This window comes from Mastigoproctus giganteus, chromosome 2, assembly GCF_048544385.1.
Source record: "Mastigoproctus giganteus isolate SK-2022 chromosome 2, ASM4854438v1, whole genome shotgun sequence".
NCBI lineage: Eukaryota > Metazoa > Arthropoda > Arachnida > Uropygi > Thelyphonidae > Mastigoproctus > Mastigoproctus giganteus.
Window position 1 is genome coordinate 94,167,743 of NC_143576.1, and position 12,277 is coordinate 94,180,019.

General features: G+C 39.7%; 1 protein-coding gene across 1 annotated transcript in view; it reads right to left on the reverse strand.

The window, feature by feature from the left end:
- Nucleotides 1-2,278: 2,278 nt before the first annotated feature.
- The window catches only part of LOC150089432 (CCN family member 5-like), a 115,096-nt gene continuing 105,097 nt past the window's right edge, over nucleotides 2,279-12,277 (reverse strand). Inside the window, exon 5 of the mRNA XM_090368588.1 lies at nucleotides 2,279-3,365. Coding sequence (XP_090224714.1) covers nucleotides 3,108-3,365 — 258 coding nt within the window. The 3' untranslated portion in view covers nucleotides 2,279-3,107. The remainder of the gene's footprint in view (nucleotides 3,366-12,277) is intronic.

Sequence of the window (12,277 nt, forward strand, 5' to 3'; positions counted from 1 at the left end):
CGCACGTAAAACTGCTGTCTCAAGAAACGCTTTAAGAGAAGAAAGTTCTCACACAAAGTATTTACATAAACGGACCGGCTACTACTTACAGTCGAAACTTCAAATAGAAATACGTGCGAAATAGCGGCTATAAAAGAAAGACACTTATTGCTTCCAGAGGCACAAGTCGAAGCTTCTCCTCAGTCTTAGATCTGGTGTGTTTTTCGGCAAAAGAGACGCATCTCAGAACAGTTATTAGAATGCTGGAAGAAGTTTCTTAGACTTTTCAGTAGAAAAGCTTTCCGATATTGAGCTGCATTCTTTTCTGTAAGATATAACAACCTCATGGCACTGCCCTTAAGCAGTTATTTGAAGGTAGCCTCATCGAGCAGACCACTCATAATTCTCCAGAACTTGGGCATCGTGTCTGCTGAAGGAAAATCTGCTAATACGCATTTATTTTTTTCCTGTTTGGTTCAAAATGTATCTATTTTAATTTTATATTAATTATTTATATTGTCATTTCATATTTTCACATTGTGATCAGTACTGATCATTATTATTTGAACATGGAAATGTTCCGTGTTCAAATGAACATGGAAATTCTGCTTTTGGAAGTTAAAGACCAGCCTTATCCATTTCGTTGGATTGCTGAAGATTTCTCCCAAGAAAAATGTGAACTGCTAGTTATTAACAGTGAAAAATGTCTTAATTAATGAGGGTTAAGGTTCCAGTGTTATATTGAACAATTTCTACACAGTCAGTTTTCTATACACTTTAATAATGATAATAATTATAACAACTCCTTAATGGCAAATCTCTTACAGCATTGCGGGGAAACAAAACAGTTTGACGTGGATAATCAGAATCATCTGGCATTATCCCGGCACTCTTCTCTGCAGAATATCACAACCAGATGTCACTGCTCTTAAACAGTTATTTGAAGGTAGCCTCATCGAGCAGAACCCTCGTACTTGGGCATCATTGGGCAGAATATGAATGACAGTTATGATTCCCACCCGTATTACTATTTATGATATTACCAAACAAGCAGTTCCAAACTCCCAACGTTTGCGGTAATAATCCATACATAATGCAATATTCCACTGATCACTTTTAAGGGACATCCATCTGTCAGGGTTGAATGCGCTAACCTCTTTTAGGCGCATGCGTTCTCTGATCTTTAGGATGCAGTTCGTACGATAATGTCTATTATTAAAATAGTACGCTGTAGATATTAAAAGATGCCAGCTTCTCGCGCTAAATGACATTCTCCTAATACATCAAGGGGGTGAGTTGATGCTTGCATACGTCTTTTTTTATAAAACTGCATAGGTCACGTAAAATAAACCTCATACTTTTCAGCACAAGGAGATAAAAAATGGAATTTGGTACATTAGAATTCAGTCTCGCTTGCATTTTGAATACTGATGAGGATATTTATAATAACACACGTGATTTGGTTTATGTGAATGGGCAAGATTAACATATTAGTCCATTAATCTTGGATAAATCGGAAATATCAGTCCATACAAACATTGCCATTTCCTGGATGATATCTCTGCATACAACTGTAAAGGCATTGACCAAGAAACGGCTAAAATAACCAGCTGATCCTCAATGTGCACATTGGTAGTGTTTATTAATCTGAATTTCCTTTGGAAATTGTCTTTTCAGTTAAAATACTGCATTCTGGCAACTTTATAACTTAATGATTCTAATTAAACATCATTCATTGCACTGTTTAGAAAGATGCATGTGTTTGAACCTGTTTCAATATATTTTAATCTATGCAGAGAGAATAAATCGCTAGTAGCGAAATCTCTGGTTTTTAGCTTGTCTGAGGGTCTTAGTAAAGTTTTTCCAAGAATAAATCATCAAGAAGTATCTGCTTGGAATCTAAGCCGCCTCTTTGTTGTTACTTAAATCAGTATCCGAATAGCACAGAATTGTTAATGTTCTTTATTCTCGTTTCAAGCTTTGAATTATTTGAAGTCATCGATCCTACTTGACTGTTTTCTTTTGTGTTACTTCGTAATCTAGAAAAACACGCAAGCCATGTTTGGGGATTTCTTTGCTGATTACAGTGAAACATATACCAGTACATTGATTATTGGACTAAACAGCCAATCCCCTTATCCGAAGGTTTACAGCTTGATACGCTTAATATTGAACCACTGACCAGAAGGATGATACCTGGCTGCTCTTCGTATCCCAAAGATCAGACTGACGTGCCACTCTATAAGGGCAAAATTTTAATCATAGCCTAGAACATTTTAATTTGAGCAATTTTCCACGGATATGTGTTATTTTTCACCTAATTGTGAGTAAATGCCCTTTGATTTGACTCGTATCTCCAATACTGCTCTTCCTCAAGAGATTCAATGACAAATTTTTATGAGTTAAGCTACTGGACCTCTATAAGGTACTTCATTTTGGTTTCATGCACTAGGAGATGAATCTCATTCTTATTTTAACGGTGGAGTATTTGTACTATATATGGATCCAAATTGGAGGATCTGCTGAAGTATATTTAGAGTAACACCTTTAGATTAGTTCGAAAATGATTCGAGAAAAGTTAGTATTCCAAAAAAGCATTTACGATAAGAACAGCGCCAACTAGCAAAGAGTATTTGAGTCCAAACGGTGATAGAAACGTAACTATACACTTTTCCTCTGGCTCTTGTAAACTCTTTTGTAAATCAGCAGTGAATATTCCAAAAGAGTGTTCAATGATTTTAACAAGGTGAAAATAATACCACTTCAATGACTATCCATTCTGAAGACTTCATTAGCAACTTCCTCGCTGGTTCCACCGGGTCATGATTAACTTGTTAGCATCTGTACTTAATTAGCTGTAAATGTTGTTTCAAAGTGGCTCTGTAATGCACAGCTGGTAGGTACACTGATGGAGAGTAAAATCACAGTCCAAAGTCTTCCCACCTCTGTTAAGTCACGGTAATTTCTTTCATCTCTACGCTGGTCTTCTGTCACTCCCCTGTTGGTCGATAACCGATGTACGGTACTGTGTCATTGTACCCTCACGCCCGAAGGTCATTGCTAAGATTGGTAATAAGAGTGACGGAATATCTACCCTGCGGTGTCCGTAACGATGCAACGAGACCACCTCAGCAGTGGGTGGAGCATCCACATTTCACTATCCACATGTAGTCTCTCGTTGTGACGTGCGCTGCCTCTTTTCCGTGCTTAGGAGGGCAGTGGAACGCAACCTTGAGAGTGGTTGACAGTGCAGGCACGGAACACCTGCGATGACCGCAGAATCCACAAAATTTCGGTTGATATTGACGAAGGCTGGTACAGTTGTTGCGGTCCTTCAGGGTGACTGGGAGAGCACTTCGGACTGTAGCACGGTACTGATGGCGTCTCTGCAACGAGAACAAAATAACTGTATACATGCTGTAAGGACAATCTTCATGAATAAATATATAAATGAAGTGATATCTGAATCTTATGTGTCATAAAAATTTAAAAAAAGGTTATTCAAAGTGAACAGAATATACCGCACAAGCCCACCTAGCATCCAATTAAAGGTGCCTGAAAAATCATAAAAATTAAATTTTATTGTTTAAAAATCTTTGGAAGTTAGGAATAAACATAGGCAACAGCAACAACAACAAACAAATAATATTTCAGAGCGTAAGACAAGGTTACTCAGTTGATGGCTGTTCGTCTCTCATGTTTAGACTTTTCTTCTTAATGATTCGAACATTTTTGGTTTAGGCAACGGGTAGTACAGGAACCAAAAGTAGAGAAAACCAAAATATGCCAATATATTATTTATGATTATGTGAAGCAAAAACCAAACTGGTTGCTACAATCTTACGTGCACCAAAAAAATTGGGTGGGATTTTTTCACAAAAATTAAACTGTTAAATGAACAACAGCAACACTATTCGCTGCGCTATCCACGAGGACTGAGAAATAGTGGAAGGTGCTTTGAATCTAATGGACGTTACTAGCCATTGTGACTTATACACTGAGTGGACAGAAATCATGGGACACCTACCTAATAACGGTAGGCCCACCTTTCGCCTGGATAAGGGCAATCACACGGCGAGGCATTGAGTCCACTAGTTCCACACGTATTTCTATCCATGCTTGCTGCACTCTATCCATAATTCCACGCCCCAGACCATTACCAACCGTCCACTTGCCTGAACAGTTCCTTGTTGACATGACGGGTGCATAGCTTCATGCGGTTTCCGCCAGACACGCACTCTCCCGGCCCCTCGAAATAACTGGAAACGGAACTCATCGTACCAGGAAACCCGTCTCCAATCATCCAAGGTTCTTTCGCTCAGTTGAGGCGTAGATGGTGGAGAAATCTCTGGCACCTCCCTCGTTGAAGTCGGTTGTGACTTGTGCCACTGTCTCTCTCCAGTTGGATGAAACAATGCGAGCAGACGTCGATGGCCACGTTCATCCACTACCTTTCTCCGCCCACGATGACATGTTATTCCGGAAATGGCGTAGTCCCGATACACTCTTGATACTGTCCAACAGGAATAGGGCAATTTCTGTACCACCTTCTCGATAGAGTGACCCATGTGTCGGGTACCCACTATCATCCCTCTTTCAAAGTCGGTTAACTCACGCCGTTTATCCATACTGACATCGAATTACCGCCTGCTTGAATGCAATGATGCTATATACCTGCCAAACAATGAGTTTGTTCACTAGAGAGAGGGGGACAGCGTCGCGTTGCCCACGAACCAGGTATCCCATAAATTCTGTCCTTTCAATGTAAAGTTTCCATAGGCTAGGATCCATCATGATTTGGAAGATCGCTGTCTGTAAGTAAATTAGCTTTACTTCAATGACGTAACCCTATATGTAATGCCTGATAGTTTGACCATGGCTGTATGTACAGTCCCTCGTAAAAATTTTGAATCACAGCATATATGACAAAAGTTTTCATTAATTTTTTTCTGGAATTAGCTATGAAAATGTAAGATTTAATATAAAAAAACAACACACTACAAAGTACTTTAAAATTTTTTTATTAACCATTAAAAAATTTTTAGCAAAAAATATATTGAACTGATTAATATTAACAACTATAGCGAATTTTCGTCAAAATATCCTCATGAGATTTTCACTGCCTTCCACAGACGAATTTTGGCGATTTATTTTATAATAGTGTCTTGACTAACACTACTCCAAGCGATCTGCAGGCGCCTCCGTAGCCAGGTGGGAAGGAGCAGCAGTGCGTAGCACACGCTTCTTGATTAGACCGGGGTTCGAGCCCGTCACCACCAAATACGGAGGATGCGGAAAGGTCAGGGAATGACCACCGCATATCCCGGAGCAATATGGCTTTAGTTGCTAATGCTCCTAAAAACCAAACAACAAACAAAAACAACGATCTGCAAGGTTTCCCATAAATTTTATGAAGATGGGTAGACTTCATAAAATTGGCAGTTGGCATGATCCCATAAAAGCTCTATTGGGTTTAAGTCACGCAATTGGGTGGCCACACCATAATTTGCAATACTCCTCTGTTGTCTATTTACTAGAAGCCCCTGCATAGCTTATAGCGGTGCTCGGGTCATTGTCCATTGTACACTGGTGTGCAAAATTTTAGGACCAGTCAGGTTTTCATCTGTAGCTTCTCATAGGAGTGGCCTGAACATGGGAAAAACATACAAAAGGAACCTCGTGAGGTACAGAAATGATGAAGGAAACAACACTAACACAACAACGGAAACAACACAACAAAGCACTGGCTGATGATACAGATGCATCACTGCCAAAGATGGAACAAAGGGAAGAGGTAATTCTCAGTAGGCGATATGGCCACCCCCTAATGCCGATGCAGACTTTGCACCACCTGACCATACTTAGAACAATGTTGTTGATAAGTTCTTGCGATAACATCATCCATTCCTCTGTCAGCGCCATCTCCAGCTGTTGAACATTTTCTGGTGGGTGTGGACATGCTTCTAGGCGTCTCCCCAGAGCGTCCCATATGTGTTCGATGGGATTTAGATCGGTAGAACGGGCAGGCCAATCCATGCGAACAATGTCCTCACTTTCCAAAAGCACATCACAGTTGCAGTGCGATGGGGCGTGGCGTTATCATCCATAAACACGAACTCTTTGTCAATGGCATCTCGGGACAGACACACATGGGGAAGGATTACCTCAGTACAGTAGCGTGCACCGGTTACAGTACCGCCTTCCAGTATCTGGAGTTGTGTACGTCCATCCAAGTTAACGCCTCCCCAGAAGAGAACACCTCGACCGCCATATCGATTCCTTTCAGTTATGTTTTTGGGGTGATACCGTGTGCCAACCTCTCGCCAGATTAGCTGACGTCCAGAATCGCTGTTGAGACAATCTGCTCTCATCAGTAAAGAGTACCTTAAGTAAAGATTTTGTGGTTGTAACCTTTAGAAATGGTGTTGGTCCTTAAGTTTTGCACACCAGTGTAATATAAAATTTCTTCCACAAAGTCGAGGTCCTCTGGACTTCGACTTTCTTCCTTAATGCTCAAGTTGTTTTTATAGTCTTCTTTCCTTAAAATCATGCAGAGGAGCAATGATATCTTTCCTCCTTCTTGAAGTCTATAAATGATAGACAGAAGAACAAGTGCAATTAGTATGGTAGTACGTACTAAATTAAGCCTTTGTGTCTTTTCGAAAGTCGTGGTGAATACATCGGAGGCTGCTTGTGAATAAATTCAGAATAAAGATCAGCGATCCGAAGGGAGCGAGTTTCGGGAGTACAGATAAATGTGACGGTGGCCATGGCCTTCTTGTGTTCATGAAAGGAACTTCACAGCAGAAAGCCATTGTGATTAGTTCCAAATGAAACGCGTGCTGCTCGTTGAAATGCAATTTTAAGGTTGAAACTGCTGAAAATATCAGTGAAGTTAATATCCATGCCTTACCACAGCAAATAGTAGTCGTCCTGAAAGAGAAGGAACCTGGACTGTTTGGTGTCTGCAAATTACCTGCATTCACTGATCATTCTGCCTCTCTGCTGAACGAAAAACCTTAGCTTTCTGAGGGAATGAAAATCATCCTACAATTTCTCCTGAGACCGAGTAACCGGGTCATAGTAATTCGCAGGAGTCGAATTCAGGTGAAAAACAGCCCTTATTAACCAGTGTACTAGCTGCGAGGGTTTGGGATAAAAAAGTTCTATTTCACACATCTGTTATGACGTCATAAGTTTAGGCTAGTATGCAAATTTGGGTTACAACTGCAACCAAGGATGGGATGGGAAGAGGAAAGCAAAGAATGAATGGTTTTGGTACAGTATACATCGAAGTTTAATTTCTCCAGAGTACGAAACTGTTCTTGTTCACGTGTTTCCACAGAATGACTTTGATATCAAAGATGAATGGACAGATAGGATCTCTATCATGAGCGAAATAAGGAAATGAAATATCTCTACGATTAATCACTAACCGGGCATTTGTTTGGTGCTCCTATAATCAATGGCAGATGTCAACACGTTTAACAAATACGACTTGATTTAAAGCTTTCGCAATTAAAACAGCCGGACGACACCTGATTAATATGTCCGAGCATTTTGCTAATCACGTTTGTTCGTAGTTCTGTACGGATGATTGCTCCAAACAGACCTTCCTTATTAGTTTCTGCAGAATCATACGGCTGGATTTCCCATCGAGCAGCACAGACCCCCGTACATGAGTAATGAAGTTCAATAGATTAAGCCTAAATTTATTGCAGCTGGCGATAGAATATAATGGAACAAGGGTCGTGTTCTAAGACAGTGTCTATGAAATCGAACTTTCGCGTAAAAGCTGAATGCATTTATGCAAATTGCAGCAACACCTGAAATGATAGGATTAATGGAGAAATTGTGCAACTTAAAGATCTAATTAACCATCCTGTAATCAAATCGGAGAGCACTGAGAGAAAGAGATGATAAGGAGGAGGTATCAATGCACGAATTGTTCAACCGGCTTGATTATTCTGATAGATAGCAAACGTCCAACTGCCTGGGCTTTGAGTGCGCTGTTGATTTACCGAAGAACAATGAGAGGGATATTTAGGAAAAGATGGTAATTTAGTGACCTCTGCTAAAGATGGGTCTTAACGGCATCTGTTGGACACGTTTGTTATATGGGTTCGATAATTCACAGAAAAGAAGAGTAATATTCTTATGGGTACTAATATAAATAATAGGATTTATATCTATTGTTATAAAATTAGGCAATTTCCGACTTCACAATAGCATTGATGACTCATTTTGTGAGCAACAGGGTGGGAGAGGAAGAGAGAAGAAAGGGAAAAACAAACGTCGCTGCCAACAAATAGATTTCGGTAAGGATAAGAAACCTCTTACAGGAGTCGAGGTTTTTCTGCTGAAAACAGGCAACGTAATATACGAGTACACTATCCTTCAAAAGGTATCTGGACACTAGTTCCACGATAAATTCTACCATTCCGGAAAAACACTGCTAAGATTGGTAATATGAGTGACGGAATATCTATCCTGCATTGTCCGTAACGATGCAATGTTACGGACACCCTAGATCGGTATATAAAGAAGGTGTATGAGACACAGAGTCGAACTGACTGATTTAGTGAGGGTTGTTATTGTCGGATATCACATTGGTGGTTTGTCGATTTGTGTAATTGCTGACAGCCTACGCTATCAGTCAGTGATGTTGTCATGAAATGGAAGCGTGACGGTACCACAGGAAGCTCACTTCGTGACCAAGTCTCGTCAGAAAGCCCTGCAAATCATCATTAAGGCAGCGACAGGGGTTGAGGTCCATGGGAACACACTACGCGCGGAATTCCACAGCCTCAGTTTTCATAGGAGAGCGGCGGTCGCATAAGCCAAACGTCACCAACTGTAATCTCGCCTTGTGTGGCGCAACAAACTCCATAATTAATCCAGCAGCAGTGGAATTCGGTTGTGTGGAGTGAAAATTCTCGCGATATCCTACTCCGATCAGAAGTAGGTATCGCGAGTTGGTGACTGGTGAACGAGTGCATTGTACCAACAGTGCAGTTCGGAGGTCGGATTATGGTGTCCGGCTGCTTCTCGTGGTATAACCTTCAGGGTTGTGCGTGGAATCACGAACGCCGACGTCTGCTTTACCATTTTGGACAATTCCATGTTCCCTACGATGCTGCAGTTCTTTGGCGCAAAAGCACATTTGTTTGAAAATAATGCCTTATACTACCGTCGGTACTGTTCCATGCGCGTGAATTCACAAAAGTTGGAATGACTTGCTCCAAGTTCCGATTTGAACCCTCTGGAACACCTATGAGATAAACTAGATAGCTGGATATCCCACATCGGTAGCAAAACTGGCCACCGTTCTTCAGGAGGAATGGACAATAATGCCTGCTGACGTCTATCGGTCATTTTAGTAGAAAGCCTATCGAGGAGGGTAGAGTGTGCTATAGCTGCCAGACGGGAAAAGACATTCTATTGAAGTGAGTGGGAGTGACGTCAATGTAAAATCGACGTGTGTTCGAATACTTTTTTGGCGAGTAGTGTAGAATACAAGCAATTTATAAACACGATGCGCTACTGACGCCTCAGTTATAAGTTCTTTCTTAACCCAACAACGCAAATCTTAAACGTATTGACTTTGGTTTTCCAACTGAGTTGTAGAGAAGCTACTTTTCCAGACACTTTGCTCCTCCATAAAAACACATATTAAGTGTTCTTATATAGGAGTAAAGAACATTTCTTCGAGTGTACTCCATTCGTGAATCAACGGATTCAGCATTCTCATTACAACCATTTTTATGGATTCAACAGTAGAACTTCGGCTTCCTTATTCGTTCTGCTTAACTGCTTATTTTTTAATAAATGGTCAAAAGGGATGACACAATTCAGAGGGACTTGGCTGCAGTGGGACCACAGGCATCGAAGGAGAAAGCTTTCTTCACCACGTACACAAATTTTGTAAAATTTTGCCTTAAAATGTGTTCTTTTTGGATATACTTGGGCTTAAAACGCAGTATTTGGAAGAAGATGGGTGAAAACTTTTCTCTACGTAAAATGATATTTAATTTCGCAATTGCTACGAAAAACACAGTTTATATTTTTTCTGAAGACGTTCTGAACCGTACTCGCGTGTCATTTTTGTTTGTGAACCAACGCGTGTTCACCTATCTATTTATAAAAGTTCCATATCTTACATAAACAGGTTAGTTAATGTACGTAATGCATTACATTTCAGACGTGTTAGAAAATAGTAATAATTCATGATTTAAAAAAAAAGGGGGGGGGGGGAACCGAGCAAAAACCAATTACTTCTTTGTACGATTCGAAAGCGTTTAGTTTCTGGGCATCTTCCATATTCTCATTCATTCCTCCAATCAGCGCACGGTAGCAAACATAACGTCCAGCTTCAGCTACAATATGGGGGTCTATAGATAGCCTATGTGATAGATAAAAAAATAATATTTGATAGATTCGTAGTGGTCCGATATTAGTGAGATTTGGAATTTCTCTACATTGATTGCTCTACATAAAGAAACAAATTTCATGAAAATTCATCCGCTGAGAGTCGAGATATTACATGCGGACGGACGGACGGATGGATGAACAAAGAAATAATTTCTGGAGTTCTATTAACCCAATTTTTATGAAATTTGGGAAGGTTCGAAATATTTGTCTAAAAGGCCCAAATATAAAATTTTATGAAAATCCATCCATTAGGAGCCGACTTATTGCACGCAAAGATGAAAGGACATGGTGAGGACAATAGGCGCATCACTCATATACAGTATCCTAACGCACCTAACAAAGCTAAATTTTTAAATTAAATTAAGAAGCGATGAAAAAAAAAGCGCTCTATTTGTCTTTTACATCAACATCAAGCGAAACGCATCTAACTGCAAAGCAATTCAACTCATTTTGTTGATTTAATTTAATATTCTTTAATGATTTAAGAAATAAATTGATTGCCGTCTAATATGAGGGCTACAAAATTTAGACATTTTTTTTTCTTTGCTTCAATTCAAACCGGGAGAGCTGATTATATTTTGGGAAATTTTCTGGGAATGTGGGAGGAATGTCATTTCCAGTTAAAAGTCCTACTCGTTTCTGCCACTGTTCGAATTATCTTTAACAGACGACCCACCACAGTGTTTTCAATTGAGTCCGTGGATGAGTTATGAGTGAATGGCTGTAGCCAGGTTATTAGAATGAGGGTGATTTTGACTTACTGTAAACTTCTGAGTTCCATTATAGCTGCCTGAGAACCATGAAGTAGAAACGATTTTGACTTAAGAATTAGGATGGATCAGCGCATGATCATTAGCCAGACGAATGATGAATTTCCAGCGAGTTGCAATGAATTAATCGGAGATGGAAGAGTAATGAGAACAGTAATTAACGGTGTATCAGTTCAATAGTTCAAAACATTATCAATCATCACCATCAAATTTTCCTGAGCAGTCTCGTGGGTATCATATATTACTCCCCTCGAAATTCGCATTACTTTCATCAACCTTCGCGTGGCTGAATCGAAGCCTTCGATTCACAGATACGGAATGTAATAAATACAATGGAAATAATGTGAATCGCATCGATTGGGTTTACCCAAAGTCGATATTGGATTCTGTCATGGATTATTGTTGATGTAAGAACAGAATGCTCGAAACATTGGTTGCAAAAGATTTGTCGTGTAGACCGCCTCAGTGAACATGCAACCACTTTGTGAATGGATGCGTATTGGCTAATGTAAATGTAATTCTATCTTAAGAAGGGAACCAACCTATGTATAATATCATTCCACGTCTTGTTTACTAAAGTAGTTTGCATAACAACTTTGCTGACTTTCTCGTTGATCCTAAATATCGCCTTATACTGTATTTTAAATACCAATGTAGATTGGCAATTCTTAATAACAGAATACTTTCTGTACATACATCCTTGTCGACAACCCAAAAACAAACTATAAGTTTGTTTTTGGGTGGTATATAATGACGTACAGAAGGATGTACAAACTCACAATGGGAAACAAAATGTTTAAATAAACAAGATGATTATTATTTTTACCAAGATGGTAGAGAAAATAGTAAGGGTAGGAATATTCTTGACCTCACCATTATTCACGAATCAAATGACATCGCAGGGACCACGCAGTCGTTAGTTGGAAGATGAAGAAAGATTTTGCAGTAATTAAAGATAAAGGAACAGATTTTAATTTCAGAAAAGGAGACAATGACAGTTTAAAGCACTACATGGCATCTATTAATTGGTCGGATTGTAGAGGCAAAGCGAATACATCAAATTCTGTAATACCGTTAGAGCAATAATCATAGAAGCC